The sequence below is a fragment of the Pleurodeles waltl genome, chromosome 10 (genome assembly GCF_031143425.1).
Source record: "Pleurodeles waltl isolate 20211129_DDA chromosome 10, aPleWal1.hap1.20221129, whole genome shotgun sequence".
Lineage (NCBI taxonomy): Eukaryota > Metazoa > Chordata > Amphibia > Caudata > Salamandridae > Pleurodeles > Pleurodeles waltl.
The window spans coordinates 1023974282-1023993637 of NC_090449.1; the positions used below are offsets into that span (position 1 = coordinate 1023974282).

Below are 19356 nucleotides of genomic sequence, written 5' to 3' on the forward strand. Positions count from 1 at the left end.
TTGTGATTCAAGCACCATGTACAAATTGAAAGGAGCAATTTTAGGTTTGTATAGTAAATATTTGATTGAGTTAGGTTATAAATAGTGTTTTAAAATCCTGTTTCAATGGGTGCATTTCTTTTAATGTTTGGTTGCTTCGGCCAGAGCTGCCAACCTTGGAGCTGGGAGAACCAGGTTTGAGTCTCGGCATTAGTTCAACACCCTGTGATTCTGGGCAAATCACTTAATCTGCCCATGCCTACAATTCAGCGCCTTGAGACCCTCACTGGTGATTTGTTGCGCTTTACAAATCCTGGATTTATTTATTTATCCCTTGATGTGTATAATTAACTACATGTTTGATTTACACAAACTAGATGCCTCAGTCTGCCTAACTTGACACAGTGCACACAGAACTGGGAAAAATGTGTAGATAGGCATAAGCAGTGCCACAATATACTTATTCTTTATTTGACAATTGGACGAACTCGCAGAGCACTATGGGGCGTCGGACAAGAGCAGGTCTTGCCTTATGCCGGGAGCTGCTACAGGACATGTTACCCCTTAGGTGCATGAATAAAGAAGCATCTTTAGGTATTTGTTTTAAAACCTCTCCTGGTATCCTCCTGCAGCACAGTTGTCTTTTTCCTGCCGGTAAAGCGTTTCTCATTTATGCTTTTAACAAGGTCAATGAGTCTTTTTCACCCAGCATAACGGGTAGAGAGATTTGGCATCAAATCTCAAACAGCACAATTTAAATGACAGTATAACCCATCTGACCATACAAGGAAAACTCTAGTCTGAAAAAAAGTTTAGGTTTTTATTACAGATTCAAGCTCAAATATATGTAAATGATACTCAAAACAAAACTAAACTATAAAGATATAGATTCACCATGGGTTGTCCAAGGCAACTTAAAAGGTTCAAGCGAACTAACATTAAAGCAACTGAACACTCAACAGTAGATACAAAACATCAAAAGAATGATCTGATGAGTAGAAAACAAGAACTATTCAGTTCTTTTAAGCATGAAGGCGATTGAGTCATCTAAGCTAGCTAGCTAGGCTAAGGGAGGTCTCTACAGTTTAGCAAGTTTCATATTAGCATGTGCTGGGTTAAAATACATGAGGTGAAAAGTAAAAAGAAAATAGGGAACAAAAAGAATTTGGAAAAATGACATCTGGGGCAAAATGTGACTAACCAAGGTTCGGAAAAAATACGTCAAAAGGGAAGACATCAGCATTTCAGAAGCTTGGTTAAGAGTCTTTTTGGTTCATGGGAAAAAATCTAAGTCTCAGCAAAGCATTGATAAAGAAGGGTAACAGTAGAGAGGGGTACCTCTCAGAGTCCAGATGGGGATCAGGAATGGAGTGAGAAGAGTCTATCTGGCGAATGTTTTATATTAAAGTCCACAGTGAGTGATGATTTGTCCATCAGCTGCATGACCTAATCAGAAGATTTCACTGTCCAGTCAAAGTTCATCGCATGACATTCACTTGAAACATCAGGAAAGATTGCCATTACCAAAGGCATCAATCTTAGCTCATCTATAGGGGTCGAAACATTTGTGTATAGTCCATATCCACAGTTCCTTAATGTACTAGGTTCAAGGTTACTTTCTCAGGCTCACTATGGATAAAGCAATAGGATATCTATTTCCAAGCTAGAATTTCATGGAAGCGGAACTTGAAAGAAACAAAATTTTAGCTAGAATGACTAAACATTGTACTACACAGTCAGGAAACAGGGCTCTGTTTGTCACACATAGGCTAACTAAAGAGAATTTAAAATGGCACATTCATTTATATCAAGCAAGGCACATCTAACATTTAAATCATAAATTCTTATTTAATAAACTTTGTCAGCGTAAATATTACATTAGATTTAAACAAAATAACTAATGCATTTCATTAGAAATAACGTACAACTACATTTTTAACAATGTATGTAACATTTAAATCATTTCTTTTTAGCAATTAATTATTTATTTGATGCAGACTATGAACTAATATGCTAAGGAAACACATGAAGCAAATTCATTAGTCAGACATTAGGTTTTAGGGCTATGTCATCACTTAAAATCACTATTCTGTAGTGCATGCACATTAATATAGGCTTTCAGTTCAGCACTTTCCAATTAATTTGTTAAGATTTCAAATAACAAAATGTAAAGATTGTCACATAGATGATTGCAGTGATGTCAGAGTAGCAATAACATTTCAGCTATTTCACTGCTAACGACATCAGTCCAAGAGTCTGGCCAGTCAGTGCTTGTAGGTCAGACATATGTTGCCACCATTGGAGAAGTGGCAACTACGATATAGTATAGATGAAAGCTGTTGAATATTGGTATGTAGGGGAGTACAAAGGTCTATTGGCAATAGGAGCAGTGGAAAATTCTCCCTGTTCTGTAAGCCTGTACCCACAAAGTCTTCATATGAGGCAGGAAATAGAGCCAAACAAATATTAAGCGGACAGAGAGACTTAGCTGGTTTAAGTTCATGATATCTCAATAGTTAATTTCATATTCCTCAAGCCTCTTTGCTATGAAGAATAACCACAGTAGAAGACCGTTGAACGGACAAAGATGATGCATGGCCTGCACAGAGAGATTGCTATGAAGCTTGACCTCACATCTGCAATGTGGGTCACAGAGAATAGTTAGTTTTGATAAACACCCCAGATTTATAAATGTTACGGAGAAATCTTATCAATAAACTTCAGAGAAAGACTGGCAGCGCCTGTAACTGCAAGGAGGGCGCTGTAAATAAGTATTAGAACTTAGGAAAGCCAGGGGTCGACCAGAGACACGATAGTGGCAGAGGTGGATGTAAAGGACACTGTGGTGTTATAAAGGGCAAGGCAAATGTAAAGACTGAATATACTTGCCAGCTGCTCTTGGGTATCTACATCTGAAATGCTTATGTCACTCTTCATTGTTGGACTGTTCCCTATTCGATATTGGACTAGAAGGGTTCCAAGTAGTGGTCTCTTGCCTGATATATAAGCATTTTTATGTAGCAAAAATGCAACATTGAAATATGTCACAAAGTTGTTAACAAGAAAGAGACTATAATAAGTTTTACACCCATCATCTTGCTTTGATTAGTCTTCTGTTGCTTTGATTACTCTTCCACCCACAGTAGGACACCATGCAAGACCCCATCTCCAGAACTGTAGCTGGTCCTAAGCCCTGGTATCCATGTGCCCAGAAGTTGTCTAATGCCAAATTCCTCATTGGGGTGCTGAAGCCACGGTGCAGTCCCCGTTCCAGCCATCGGTCCAGTCAGTGCTTCATCTGTTCCACTCTAGGCTTTATTGGATGTCAACAGTAGAAGCTATATTTGCTTCCTCAAATAAGAGCCAGAATCAGTCAAGAACAAAGTAGATAGGAGAGTGAGCATCACATCACCCCTGTGGCTCTCCAGCGACTTGGAAATTCATAGGTACAAGACCACATTTCCCATACAGTATTGGAAAACATCTCAGTCCAATTAATAACAGGTCACAATTCATTTCATTTTCACAGAATTTAATGATTTGCCAGTCAGCAACAAGCCTAACACTAAAACCTACTGCTACATAATTCAGTGGCCACTTCATTTCAGTGACAGATGCTTTGCACCCAATAGCAGGACTAATAGTTTCAATGTTAATTAGGAATCATACCACAAGGTCACTGCTGCAAGTAACTTACTGCAGTGTTAATATGTGTTTTCTGCAACCGAGAAATTAAATTAATGGCTGAAATCCTAGTTGATTTTATTCATTTGCCTCAAGCATTAAATGCTTACTAAGAGCAGAACCAAAGTGTGTTCCAGGAAAACGAAAAATGACTGTGAATAATTACAGGTACATTGAAAAACGAATTCTGGAAATGCCACCCTGCTAAGTATTCCTCAATCCACTTTGGCATCTGATAGTCTTGATGCAGGCTGCAGTCAGACTTGTTGAAGGTGTAGAAAACAAATCCACCACGTTACCCAGCATCTTTGGACAAATTCAGTGGCTTCTAAAGAAGCTAAAATCCAAACTAGGCTTGACTAAGTGGTCCTCTGTGTGGAACTCTGCCAGAAGACTGCTGAATATAAGAAATCCTCCAGCGAGTCATAAACATCTTAATATCTGTTTAGACATTACCCTGCTCTGTAGCCATTTTTTTTTTTTTTTTACATATAACCGCACAATCAATTTCATCTTGCCTCATGTTTTACCCATCACTTGACTTTTCTTTGCCCTGATCCTGCTTTCTGATCTTGGTCACACCTTTTAGGCTTGCATTATACTTTTTGTTAGACTTTCTTCTCCTTTCCCACCTGATCAATTACTCTGTTTATTTGCCTTCCCTCACTTGTGCTGCTGCTGCATCACTAAGACTCCATAAATATAAATTTAATTATGATTCCCTGGTTTATGGTTGTTGAGTTTCCCATTATTTGTTAGATCTGCCTTCTCCATTATTAACTCTATAAACTCACTAACACTTGTTGTTTGTTAGAAATGCGCTGCCTAAAAATGCAAAATAAATAGACCTTCTTTGTGCTGTTTGAATAGGCACACTTTCTATTTTAAGGGACATGTCTTCTAACGTTTTTTTAGTGCTTTCACCTATCAAATTAATAGGCCCTTCTTTGTTATAATCTTATGTTTTTCAGATTGTGGTCGATATTACATTGGTTGTCCATTTAAATGTTTCTCATCTTCATTTGCCATCCTAAGAGTAACTCTGGTGTTCCAATGTTAAATGTGTAAAATGGGTATTAAGTTATTTGTTTTGGAATGGTGGCACAGTAGCCCCACTAGTAGCAGACTGTTGCATTAGTATTACATGATGTATGCTTCACATTTGTTTATTCTGCAAAACCATATATCCGTTGCTGTGAAACAGTCACAAAGTGCATTTTGGTGTTAGCATTTTGTACAGAATAATCCAGTGTTAAGCAAATTGGTGTTATCTTCTTGCAAATTATTGTGAATTATGGAGCTGGGGTGGATTTAAGTGCAGGCCTGAGATTGTGCTACTTTATCTTGTACACAGCAGGCACCAAGGACCAGGAAGAACTTAAAAAAAAAAAAAAAAATAAAAAAAAAAAAAAACACTCTTACCAGTTATTATTATGTGAATCTGATTTTATTTGAAAACTACTTTCCCCATTCACTGCCATGGGGGCTAAGATATGGCATGAGTAAAAAAAGTTTGAGTGATGCTTTGTTATAATTCCGTATGTTAACCCTTTCATCATTATTATATAGTGTGTATAGTAGGTGGCAAACTCAACAGCACTTTTCAAAGTGAAAACCGTCCTTTTGCATTGTAAATTTATAACTGGACTTGCTACATTAATTGGCCAACCCTGCTGCATAGTCTTGTCCTTTCTGCCACATAATTCCAGTGGCCCTCCATGTAACTAAAGGGCTAGTAGGCCTACTGGAGTATATATATATATATATATATATATATATATTTTTTTTTTTTAAACAAGGCTCTTCAAACACAAACTGCTCCCAGGTGCAAAATGAGTTTCAGCCATAAGAGAGCTTACAAGTACACTGAATGGTGCGATGGGCTTTTATTTTGGGGTCCCCGCTGACCAAGTGTGGGGGCCCAGAGATGATCTAGACAGAACACTTTGTGGTAAGCACACTTTGAAGGTGGTCCCATTGTCGTAGGACCACCATAGGCTGAGTTATGGGCAAACATGTTTTAAAAAAATGAATGCTCTGCAAATCATTATGAGGTGAGTTTCTTAGTGCTGCAAATATTGTTGTATGTTGACTGTAATGATCAGAACAGCCCCTAGAGAAGACCACAATAAAAATAGCATTCCTAAGAAACATGGTCATGTAATCATATAGTTATGCCCTAGAGGGTATAACCACAAGAAAACCGAATGGCAGAAAATAATGTAGTGCAACCAAATATTTAGCCCCACTAGGGCGCGTAGTGCAGGGGTCTTCAAAATGGGGGACAAGCCCCCACCGTAGGGGAGCTTCAAGTGATCTGAGGGGCCGCACCAGGCTCTGGCTTAAAGAAGCATTATGCAGAAAACAGTGCTTTGTTTTAAGCAGAAAAACATTTATTACATTTTTAAAAAGGTAACAGAACTTAACTGCAATGTTCGAACAAGTCTAGACATATTTAAACATTGCCAACTTAGAATTTTTCACAATTATTAATTTGAGGGTGGGGCGATTGATTATTTATTTATTTATTTTTCCCACTGGGGGTGCTCGGCATTAAAAAGTTTGGAAACCTTTGGCGTAGTGTATTGCACATTTTCAGGACCGGCAGACCTACTTTAACCATATTACAAACATGACCCTTGAAACATTAACTACTCTCAGCTGTAAAACAAAAGTTCCAGCAATAAGAGAGCTTAAAAAGACACTAGCTTGTGGGAGGGGGGGCTATTATTTTGGGGTCCCCACTAACCTCGTGTGGAGACCCAGAGATGGTGTAGACAGAAAGAGCACTTTATCATGCACATTTTGGTGGTGGCCCCATTGTCTTAGGACCACCATAGGCTGTGTTAAGGGCAAAAATCTTTTGTAAAAGAATGCTTGCAAAACATTATGGGTCGACTTTCCCAGTGACTATTGTAGTATCAGCCCTTTCTCTGAAAAATAGCTCGCCCACGCTGAAGTATATCAGCAGTCTTGCAGTAATCCATGTAACGGAGTCCTCTGCAGAACGGTAACACAACCGCCCCATGGCGGGACAACCGTAAAGCATTTACCAATGACATCAAGGAACTTTTGAAAGGCCACCCCACAAACTAGTGAAAGTGATGGGCTTGAGATGAGAGTGGTTAAAAGCCCACGGAGTACTTTCAGCAGGTCGAAAAGCCCTTGCAGGCTCGACCAAAAAACGATAGCCCACATTTGGTTGATTTACCTCATATACCAAGGAAAGCCATAAGATGGAGCCAAGCCAGTTGCCTTCTGGCTTTATGGTTTCATCCAATTTTTTAAAAGTTACATGTTAGTTGTTTCGAGCCCTTAGGACCCAAGTGCTTGAAAGCAGCGTAGATCAACCACGCCATATATTGTTCAGGGAGTTCTTCGAACCCAGCGAGGGGTCTCTTGCATTGATTTGCAGGATTTTCTTCATCTGGTGAAAGGCAAACTACAGTGTTTTGCCTTAAGACATGATTTTCTCACATTTGCATCAAACACAACAGTCTACAAAATACAATCCATTGTGTCACCTTTTGCACATGCCAGTTAAGACTGGCGCATTTTACCAGGATGTAGATAAAGACTTTTTTTTTTTTTTTTTTTTTGAGTGACTTTCATTTTGTTGTTTAGGGTTTGATGAGTAAAAAACCATGTCTTTTAAAAATAAGATAGTGTTTTTTTTTTTTTTTTTTTTTTTTACAAGTAATGGAAAAGTACATTTGTCGATAGAAAGCTCTATTTACCGTAATTGTGTTCATTTCTCAAACATACCCTGCAGTAAAAATGTGTTCTTGTGTTTCAGATGTGTTTAACAACAGTGAAAATGGGATGGCTTCTTGCTTCGGACATTCTTATATGAGATTGCAGTTTGAAACTGCACTCAGCTTTATTGGGAACAACAGCATGGCAGGATTCAAACGAGGCTATGATGGCAAAATCGCTGGGCTCTACGATTTGGACAAAACGTTAGGAAGGGGCCATTTTGCAGTTGTCAAACTTGCCCGTCATGTTTTTACGGGTGAAAAGGTAGCAGTAAAAGTAATTGATAAGACCAAACTGGATTCTCTGGCAACTGGGCACCTATTCCAAGAGGTGAGATGCATGAAGTTAGTGCAGCATCCCAACATTGTCCGTCTTTACGAAGTGATCGATACCCAGACCAAACTATATCTGATCCTGGAGCTGGGCGATGGAGGGGATATGTTTGATTACATCATGAAGCACGAAGAAGGGCTCAGCGAGGATCTGGCCAAGAAATACTTTGCACAGATAGTTCATGCCATTTCCTATTGCCATAAATTGCACGTGGTTCACCGGGACTTGAAACCAGAGAATGTAGTCTTCTTCGAAAAGCAGGGATTGGTCAAACTGACAGACTTTGGTTTCAGTAACAAATTTCAGCCTGGGAAGAAGCTCACCACAAGCTGCGGATCTCTTGCCTATTCAGCACCAGAAATCCTTCTCGGTGATGAGTATGATGCTCCTGCCGTAGGTAAGTCACAATTATGAATGTTATCTTATGCTGCCTCTAAAAGTTTTTAACTGTTTGTGTCTCTTAAGTTATTAACAATGGCCTTGTCTTCCTGCAGAGCTCTACTAAAAACAGACCTACTCAGAATGTATTGTTAGTTTTCACAAAACAAGATAATGCCTTTGAATTTTTTAAGGACTTCCTCCTCCCAATATTGCAAATGTTTTTAGTGATTTGGGAGATGTGGATCGTTAGGCCTGGCTTCCTCCTAAAAGACTGAGCTGAGGGATGCACTATGGTAAATCTACAATCTGTTTTTCCTTGCTTCAGTGGCATTGACAAATTTGAATTTTTATTCCATAAACAAACTTCATTACAGAATTTTAGACTCAGTCGCATTTTGGTGCATACATCAGTGAAACCTGTAAGGCTTCAGTTTAGTATGTAACTTGCACAATGTTTGATTACATACTGAAACAATATTTGCATTTCATTTGTTTTCAGCAATACAGAATGTTGTCTGATGGCTTAGTTTCTTGTTTTTCTTCACACTATGTAAGTTCTGATATCACTTCTGCACTTGACCAAAAATAGTCCTTTTGGGCCAGTAAATTTATCTTGATGTGCCTTTTTGTAGAGGGGTATTGCAAAAGTATAATTGAGTTTTACTTTAAATGATGAGAACAAAAACTCAGCTGTTGTGTCTTGTACTTTCCAGCGACATGTTCCCATTCAAATCTTCACATCCTAGTTTCTTTAATCTTGTTTCCTCTGAACCCCAGAGGGCCAAAGAAGATTATGAAGACGATTGAACGTAATGTTTTTTTTTTTATATAAATGGTCTGTACCAATGCCTACTCGAGTAAGTTCTCCTTTTAAGTGTTCTGTAAATCGTCCTCAGTCATACTTTGTTTCATCTTCCTCCTATTCCATTATATGTATTAGAATTAATAGAGAAACAAATTGTCTTGCAGATCATTTTATTGTGCCTCCCAAATAGTTTTTTTTAGCTCTTCTGTTCAATTCGTCTCTTTTGTTTTCTTGTTCTGATTTGTCATTCTGGAGATTGTGCCAAGCGATTCATTGCTGGCTTTCACTGTGGCAAAGGTCACATCATATGAAGTCGCCCACACCATTATGCTTCCCAGATACTTTTTTTGTTGCACTAGACCAGACTAAGACACACACAAGAAACGAAGGTTTAGCACTGCTATACCAGATTCTAACAGGTGTTAGTGATGATTTATACTTATTTGTCTGTCTTCATCATTTCCTTGCAGGATTTTTAGCTAGTGCCTCAACCTCTTCTAGCCATTTCCCCATTATTCGTACGTTGCCAATAAACTGGGGCGGTGAACTTTAGAAACGTTAATGTCAAACATGAAACCTCTAAGTCAGGTTTAATCTCTGCAGTTGTGGCTACTCCTCTGGCATTATCTGACCTTGACGAAAAGGCCAAAGTCTGAAGGACGAGCATTAAAAAAAAAAAAAAAGTTCCTGATTTCCGGCTTGTCTATTTATGTAAGCAACATAGCCAGAGGAAAGGCTTGCTACTCTTTACCCTCTCAGTATCTTTCCTTGAAATTAATTGGTACTTAACTAGCTCTGCATTTACTAAGTCTATGTTGGTGCCTCATGACGTTGAAGGCAAAGGGTTGGAGCCCTTTGGAAAAAAAAATCACTTTCACTTTACAGATGTGGTTTAGCGGAAAAGGAAATGTGTATTGTCATGGCCAAGTTTAAGTGCCATCTTAACTGGGTCAGCTAGGTAACCTTCACATCTTGTAGAGCTTACAAAGCCCCAAATGCCGAACAATTCCAGCAAGTGAGCGGATGTTATACCAAACCTGACTTCCTCTTTTGTGACCCCCATAATTCAATCAAAAGCATGATTCCCTCATGGGATTGCCTCCTTTGATTGTGTTGATTGTTCATGAACATGCTTCCTCAGTAGCAAGAAGTGTGTTCAGGTTTCTCCTTCAGTGAACATGAATCACCCAAGATCACAGGTTGTTGAACTATATTTAGGATTACTTCCACCAACTGCCCTGAGCTGCCCCTTCATCATTTCATAAATAGTACTGATCTTTCAGAGTCTTTGCAGATTACTGCACACCTATTTGAATTACTATCAGAGTGTCTGATGGATGATAGTTTTTACTCTTGATACTTTAGTTAGTGTATTTACATGTTAAAATGTTGATGGAAATATGGTTATAATGGGTGTCTTACCTTGACCTCCAAAACTCAAACTTCCACTTGTCTATCAAGATAACGTTCTCAGTTTTCCTTAGATAGCCCTGTCTATACAAAAATGCAGCCCAGACTATTTTTCTTAGCTTGCATCTTTGCAACAACTTCATGGTTCCAAAGCTTCCACGGCATCTTGCATTTCTGTGGGTCCTTTCGCCCTTTTGATTGTGAGAATTCTTGTGTGTCATTTGGCCCTGCTTTTGACATCAGATCTTCAGTCAAAAACAATAGTAATCTTTTTTTCAGCATCTGACCATTGGTAGCTTCAAGATTCCAACCTCTCCAAACCTTGGTTTTTTTATTTTTAACCATTTACAGTTCCCTTTTCTAGGTACTGTCAATACAAGGTAATGTTATGCAGCTGAAAAGACACTTTTCAAGTTCTGGCTCCAGCTGATGCCGAGTCTTAGGACACCTGTGCATTTCTATGTCTGTTTCTGCAGGTTAGTACTGATACTAGCCATGCATGTGCTTGAGCTGCAGGTTAGTACTGATACTAGCCATGCGTGTGCTTGAGCTGCAGTTTAGTACTGATACTAGCCAAGCTTGCACTTGGAACTTCTATAGTTGCAGTGCTTGAGCTCTAACCTGATAAAGATGCTTTGTTCATGTTTAGAGATGTCTATGTTTAGTGATGTCTGACACACGGAGACCTGCTTGCAGGCAGCAGCATGTGGTGTAGGCATTGAAATCAGACTCCCACCTTTCCTGCCTGCTCCAAATGACATTCTCCTTGTAATGGCTGGACAGCTGCCTCCGTTAAGTGAACGTTTTTCTCAGATATGTTTCTTTTCTTGCCTTGGTTTTCAAAGTGCCTCTTGTTACCTTTCTGTCTTCTGTCTGATGTATGTAGCATCCCAGTTTTCTTCTTTTCACATTGATGCCATCTTTGCTTTATGAAATTCCTTTTCTCTTCTCTGTTCTTGAGTGAACAGCGCTAACAGAGCGACCAGTATTCTAGCCTAGCATTCCCTTTCTGCATTTTTAGGCTTGAGCCTGCATGTGCATGTGCTAGGGCATGCGTCTCGCTTACAAGACTCTGTTGTGTTCAGTAAAGGGCTTGGAGACCACCTGTTACTCACCATTTGTTGGTTTACGTGGCACTCTTCTTTACAGCTTTGTAATTCGTCAACGCATGCCTGGCATCATTTCCGTTTCTCTGTGTAGAGCAGGGATCAAGTACTAGTTGATTCTTCTTAATTAGGACCTGTCCGCTGCTCCGAACGTGATCGAAGTACTATTTTTTCCTTTTAACTTCTAGTGCCCAGCAAACAGAAGGCTTGTGACTAGCAAAAACGTTCCCAGCAGGACAAACAAAATTGCAAAGTTTTATTTTTTAAAGCTAACTTTTTTTAATTTTGCCACGTCATCTTTTCTCAGTTTCTGTGCATGTTTTCTTTAGTTTTTTTCCTCAAAAGATGAAAATGAACTTGCTCTAAATATGCAAGACCTATTGCATTGCAAATGCTTGTTAGGTAATGTGTTAGCTAAGACCTTTTGATTCTACTGAAATTGTATGCATAATATGTTTCCTTTAAGAATTCACATCAGAAGACTCTCGCATTAGCTTAACCTAATTTTCGATGTTGGCATTATTTTCCACTTATGCTCACACACGTTACTATGATCATGAGGTTAACACTGTAATGGAGGGCAGCCTGGACACTTCTCCATATGTGTCCAGCCATTACTGTATGATTCCAGCTTTTTAGTTGATTAGCTGTTCTTGCTAAGCGGTGGTCTGCTGGGAAGCCTTTCAGGGGATAAACTGTCTGAATCTAGTACTTTGCAAAATGTCCTACTACAGCACTACCCTGTGTACAATAATGTTTTCTTTCTACAGTTTTGCATCCTAAGATTGCATGCAATCTCAAAAATCCTTTCTCTGCATTTCCATGAAAATGTATCTTGAATTAAAAAATTCTCATAGCTGGCTCTACTTTTGTCCCTCAAACGAACCTCCCATTGGCGAACCATCCTTCTCATTCCTCCTTTCTGTGAGTACAACCGCCATGTGCTTGTGCCACTTAATCTTCATTATCCTATTTCTGCAAATTCTGTCATAGCGCATCTCTGAGATCATGGCCTCTCCTCTAAAAGCAATTCCTGAAGCCTAATAATGCCCATCATACTGCAGCTCATTTGCATGGATTTACATGCCATCTCCAAGTAAAGAGCACCCTTCCTTTTAATTTAATCTACCAGGTAAAAACTAGAATAATGCATGGAATTGCTTTCTTAGGAGTCCAAACCTATTCCTAATAACCACTGAATAACCTCTAACATTGGGTGCTCGAGTAGTGTGCTCCCTGTTAAGTGCTACGGCGCCTCATCAGGAGAAGTAAGCACTCTATTTATATGCTGTTACAGTACAATACAATGTACAATTCTCCTGGCCATCACTAATACACCATATCACTTAGTGGTCTGAATTGTAATTCATACAAACTGCATAATAATTTCATTATATGGCTTGACACTCGCATAAGACAAAACTGCTTCAGATCATGGCCTTTCCATCACCCAATGTTGTACAACTGACCAGGCATAGAATAACTGAAGAGGATTGCCAAATAATGATGGCCAGTGAAAGACTTTAATTTAGACCATCATTAGCTACAATCTAAGATCAGTCCTTGATATCTCACAATGACAATCAGATTTGGGGTATTTCCAGAATTCATCTCCGCGGATTTCTCCACTATGTCTTTCTCCAGCCTGTGTCTGCTCAAGACCATAAGCTTTAAAAATATATCTTGGAATGGACATCACAGTGCAGTAACCAGCTAAGTAGACTATGATCATAAGAAATACCATAAAGGGATCTGCAGAACTGTTCAATGGTCCCAGCTCACTGAAAAGCATATACTGCTTGTGTCTCACTCCACTTCTTTATCTATCACACTGCTAAGCACTGGATCCAGTACCATGCGAACTGCACCTTATTTGTCATCACTCACAACCTTGAAACCCTTCCCACATAGGATCAAAACAACACCCTTTCGATCACACACCCTACATTGTGTAGCATGCTAGCTATGTAGCCAAGCTCTTTAGCACCCTACATAGTGGTAATGAGAACTATATAAATGTTGCAGTATAATACAGTACTTAGCCATTGACCAACTTAATTTTGATTTACTGCATACAGCCTTTTCGCAAGCTCACAGCCTCACCCATAGTAGTTCTTTGTGCCTGATACTACAGTGACTATGCACTTCTTGAGGACCAAATACATTTTTGCTTTTAGTTAATGTTTGTATGTACGCGTATATGTATGTATCGACCACTCCTTTTCCTCGCCACAGAATCCCACAGTATCTACCCCGTTGTAATGCAGAGTACAGGTCAAGGTGAGAAGTGGCACAACAATCGGGTATGTGGTGAAAAAAATATTTTATTTCCGATAATGCATTAGTGCAGTAATGGGCAACATGTTTCAGTAATGGCCTTCCTCTGGGCCCTATAGTCACATCATGCAGAGTGCCCATTTAAAAAGGAAAGTTTTCCAGTACCCACCCCCTTATCTAAAAACAACTAGACTGCACAACATTCTTGTTTCAAGTTTCCCCCTGTCTCCCACTTTAGAAATCCTTTGTACTCCTCCTGTGTGTTAATCAACAGCTATTACCAACAATATGTTGTTAAGAGGGAAAACGTGATGATTGGCTTCCTGCAGTCAATTAAAGATTCAGCTGCACACTGTTTCCATTGTATAAGAAACATACACAGCTTCTAAACAAAAGACGTTCATTATTTTTATATATATATATATATATATATATATATATATCACGTAGTGGAGGTTGCCACTAGGTAGTTATAGTTAGGACCTAGTTTCTATAGAAAAAGCAGTTTTTTAATTACCTATCTCTTTGGCACTGGTTGAATCTTCATGAAATTTTCCCCAAAAATTGACAATCACTTCAGCTGATGTCTGGAAAGTTTCGAGGTGATCCGTCGGTTGGGGGCAGAGAAACAGAGGGGGGATTGGGGAAGTGTCAAAAAAATTGTTTCCCATGTTAATTCCCTTAGAGAATTTGAACAGGAAAAGCACCCAAACCACTGGCCAGAATTCCACCAAATTTGGCAGAAAGGTAGCACTTGGTCCAGAAACTGCCCTCCCAACCCCCACGGGGGCCTCCAACTCCCCGGGGGCACAAATTTGCAACAAATGCAGGGGGGAGTGGTGTGATCCCCACTGCAGTCGGGGGAGAGGGGATGTAGGGGGTGATCCCTGCTGCAGCCCCCAGGACCGCCACCTCCCCGTGGCACCCAGTGGTACTGCAGTGGGAGCATCAAGGCCTGGTAGTCGGTTTGCCACGTCCTGCGGGAGCCGGCATTGCTATTGCCATCAGGGATCTGCTAAACATGCAGCTCTTGTGTGAGAGCAATCGTTTCTCTCTTTCCCTACCCACATCTCTGCAGGCAGGGAAGCAGAGATGAAACCTCTGCTTCCAGCGGGTGGGAGCACTTTAACAGCTCTTGCCTGCTGGAACCAGAGTGTTTGGCCCACCCAGGGGCAAAGAAAAGGAAAAGCACCGGAGACCTTCTCTTCTCTTTTTTTTTTTTTTAAGTTTGGGAAAAATCTGTGAATCCAAATTTAAAAAAAAAATGCTTTTGAGCTTGGATTTTGCAAAAACACACACCAAAAATATTTTAATTGCTCTTTTCTTTATTTTGCATTGCTGCCTAACCAGGTTGAACCCTGTTCGTTTGGTATTGTTCGCCTCCTGAGCATTTACTTCTCTTGTACAGAAGAGTGAGAACAGCTGGATATTGTTGGTTGTCAGTCTGTACATTAGACCAAACTGTGTTTGCACTGTACGTGGGAAGACTCGTTACAAAATATTATTACACAATCAAATTAGCTTTTTGTGTGTGTGTGTATGGCTGGAAGCTAAAGACAGTGAAAGCCACATAAGATTGCTTTACAGGGATAGAAATGGATACTTGTGTAGCAGAAGCTACCTGGGCTGATCAAGAACTCTTTTTAAAGTGAAGCCTTGAATCCTGTTTGCATCACACTGAAATGGTGGCATGTGTCTTATGATCTACAGCAATGGCTTAAAAGCAGCTGCACGAACTAATGACACTATTCCAACAAAAAATCAACACATACTCTGCTAACCATTGAACCCAGTAACAAAAGCAGTCTGAGTCGGCATTTCATTATTGAATATAAGAAAACAAAAATGTATACATAATATTGTTCAAATAGGAGGCATAAAAGTTGCCTCTTCGTTGTTTGTATTTGAATTATGTTACATAATGACATTGTTTTAAGAACTGTAACCATCTTGGATCATCTATAGCGTTGTATTACTGGGTCACAGAAATGTATTCCGAAGGAGGCTAAAAATAGAGGTGAAGTGCTTCTGAGAATTAATTGGTCCACATTTTAAGACGAAAATAGCGGACATCTCAGCTGTTTATCTTCCCGCTTTTAAAGTACTCTGCATTTGATACGGTGCAGTTTGTTACTTTAATATACATATTAGTTCGTGCTGGCAATATTTTGTTCTCGGATTCCTGCCTTGTTCAATATGGCCTCTTGACTCCTGAGGTATTAAAATATAGTCGTATCAAGATTTGATCTGAGTGTGTGAAACGAGACTTCCTTCCACAGTGAAGACTCACCCTTAAATAGAAGTTATTTCACATATGATATTTGGTGACGGGTTTCATCCCCTTGTGTGAGAAGTCCTATTTAGAACCATATGTGTTGCAGTTTGCCAGACAATGTTAATAATGTTCTTCCGTCACATTAGACCTGCCATCTTAGAAGGTGCATAAAATAGGTTGTTATTGTGTAAGAGTATCTTGGCTCAGGATTATTTTGAGAATCTGAAAAACTACTATGCTGTCAGCACATAGGTCGACTTTCGTTTGGGAATGCAAAGCCAATACATGTTCATCTTAAAAATCCTAACTGCAAAGGAAATGCAATCAGCTTCTCCCTCCAAATGGGCAGAACTCAAGCAAGGGCTTCTAAAACCTCTTGTGGAGAAAAACCTGATCTTGATCCCTCTATTCCATCTAGTTCCTGAAACGGCAACATTTCCTGAGAAACATGTTGTAAGCAGTTATGTTCATAACATAAAACATTATTTTCTTGCTGACGCTTACCTCCTCTTCCGTTCCAATAGAAGCCTGGAGTCTGCCATGGACGATCTGCATGAGGCCACCATTAATTTGTCTGACGTGTACTCCAGTGGTTTTCTTCCTTTTTAAAAGACAGAGCACAGCTAGAGTGAATGTGGTTCAGTTTTAGCATCTTCTACCTCGGTGACATTTGGAATACAGGAGGGCTTATTTTCTAGCCCTCTATTCATCATCTGTGTTCAGCCTTATTCTGTACTCCTTAGAAGTTTTGGTATTCAGTTATGTACCTATGCAGATGACCGCTGATCTGCCATATGCACAACAAACTTTCCAATTCCTTCATCATTTGAGAATTCCTCACTAGACTGTTGAAAAGGGAGGACCCTCACTGTCTGAAAATCGATCTTGGGAAAACAAATTAGATTGTTATGTCGGGTGGCATCCCTGCTTTATGGTTCTTCCTGCTTTGGCCTTCTAATTTTGGGTCTTCCTTGAACTAACACAGTAAAATGCCTGGGATTCAAACTTTATTCCAGACTTTAGGATGGAGGCACAAGTCTCTGCTGGTGTCATCATGCACGTTACATGGATGTGTTAAGACCTATTCTGCTTCGCCTTACATATGAAGTTAGAGTGCCAATCTGTGCCTTAATTAGATCCTGATTGGATTATTGTAATTCTCTCTACTTCAGGGTAAAGGAACCTGTGACTACATTGCTTCAAAAATCAAGCGGGAATCTTTCTCCCTGCTTAGAATTGCCAAACCTCTACTAACTCAACTTTGCAGGCAGGCCAATGACATTAGAGCCACGCTAAAACCCTCTGCATTATTTATAAATATCTTTCTGGCACAGCACCTGGCTTTTTAGTTTCTAGAATTTCATGATGCAGTCTTGCTCACTTTTTTTTTAGTTATGCATACATTTCCATTCTGATTCTCCATTCTTGGTTTTTAACTACAAAATATCTTTTCACTATCTTTGAAACTTAAACTTATCACTTGTCACTTAGTCTCTAACTGGATTAGCCTCATCCAGCTCCATAATTGAAATTGTGTATTACATATGCTGATAGAGTGGCACTATATAAAAACATATTGATATATTAACTTCCACCTTTCCTGTTTTTCATATTTTTATGCTACTTATGAACTTGTTTAATATTAAATCACTAAGACTCGGTTTCCTTTACTTTTTGTATCCTTGGAAAGGGGACAGCATCCACGAGGCACATGCCTGCATCTTCTTTGTTTGACTGTTGAGTAAAACCTTGAGAAGATAAGTAATTATTCCACTGACCAGAATCTTTCAATTATTTCATTATGGATGGCCACTGTAAACGTAGCTTCCGCAAGAATTTAATCACAAAAATTGCATGACAAACTCTTTAGGAGCGTGCCCGGTAGAGGCAGTGGTGTGTGCTTCAGTGAAGCTCTTGGTCTAAAGTAATGTTTGTTGGACCTGGCATAAGTGTGAAATTCTCTTTTACTTTTGAGGGTTTTGCTGCATGGTCAAGGCATTTCTCACTTTTACGCTGTTCCGCTGTGCCCAGTTCTTGTTTACTCCCCTGTGATTACATATTATACATTCTGTGAAATGGCGGTATTTTGAAATCTTCTGACATTTCGCAGGTGAAAGGTGGATGTTTTAAACTTGCTTTCGAAAGTATTTCATACTTTTTGATCATTGTTTCACTTCTTGCAGAAATTAAATAATTTAAAATGAAATATCTACCCCACCAAAATAACATAGCGTTCTTCTCGAAGACCTCTGCATCTTTTTGAATGATACTACCACGTCCTCCTGTGAGCGGTCTTGTATTGATGTCCGCCACCTTTCTTTCAGTGAGCCCTTGTCCCAAAGACCTCCTGTGGGGGATAGGGATTGACATCATGGATGGTTTAGTTTATCTCAACTGTAACCCTAATTCTGAATTTAATTTGATTTGATATGTGATTCAAAACAAACTGCACTATATCCGCTGGGGAGCAGTGCAGGTGCAAGAGATTCCCTGACGATGTCATATCATTTATTCTAGATTAAGGCTAACTTTGGGGTTCTTTGAAAAGCCTGTCCACTGGGTCAGTGTGGCATGTGGCACCGACCACCTATTAAGGTGGGATTTTTAATTCATACGTGTGCGCAGATTGGCCAGTAAGATTGCCAAATTCGTATCTGCTAAACATGTTGTCAGAAGGCTTTGATAATGCCTTGCTCGGAGATTGATTGTATTACTGGGTAGTGACTTGCTGTTAAAAGCAAATAAAGAGAGACAAGACACAGCCTGCACAGGGTATGGATGCACTGAGCACATGCTTGACAGTAACAACCTTTTTTGCAGTGCAGTGGCAGAACGTAACAAGTGTTGGTTGCTTATTTGTGTTTTTTAAATGGAATCCATATTCTGCTTTTAGCTCACTTTAGATCAATTTTGGACTTTGAAGGGAGAAGGCCAATTGTATAAGGAGCAGTTTCAAAGAGAGCGGGCGCTAAACCGCATTTTGAGAGCCTGCAGTGGATGGAGCAGGAGAAAGTGAAGGGCGAGCCACTTTGGAAGCAGGAAGAGGAGGATTGGGGGCCAGAGGAAAAGAGAAGTTGGCCAGCTCAACTACGGAGTTTGGGATGGCGCTCAAGGGGAGTGGTGTGGTCTGGAATAATAGGAGATGGATTGTAGAATTATAAAATATACAACGAAGCACAGATTCATTTGTAACTACTGCAGAAAAATGAATTCCTCAGAAAAGTAAGGCAGTTTGCATGGTTATTGTATTGCGTTTGTTTCTTCTGTTCACCCTTGATGGATCAGGAAGAAGCCGTGACCAACTTCACCTAAACATAACTTAAACATAACTAGCACAGCAAGAGTAAATG

General features: G+C 39.6%; 1 protein-coding gene across 2 annotated transcripts in view; it reads left to right on the forward strand.

Moving 5' to 3' along the window:
* The window catches only part of SNRK (SNF related kinase), an 87692-nt gene that overhangs the window by 19509 nt on the left and 48827 nt on the right, over positions 1-19356 (forward strand). For both annotated transcript variants that reach the window (XM_069211967.1, XM_069211968.1), the window contains exon 3: positions 7460-8149. In XM_069211967.1, the coding sequence (XP_069068068.1) occupies positions 7486-8149 (664 nt within the window). In that variant the 5' untranslated portion in view covers positions 7460-7485. The remainder of the gene's footprint in view (positions 1-7459; positions 8150-19356) is intronic.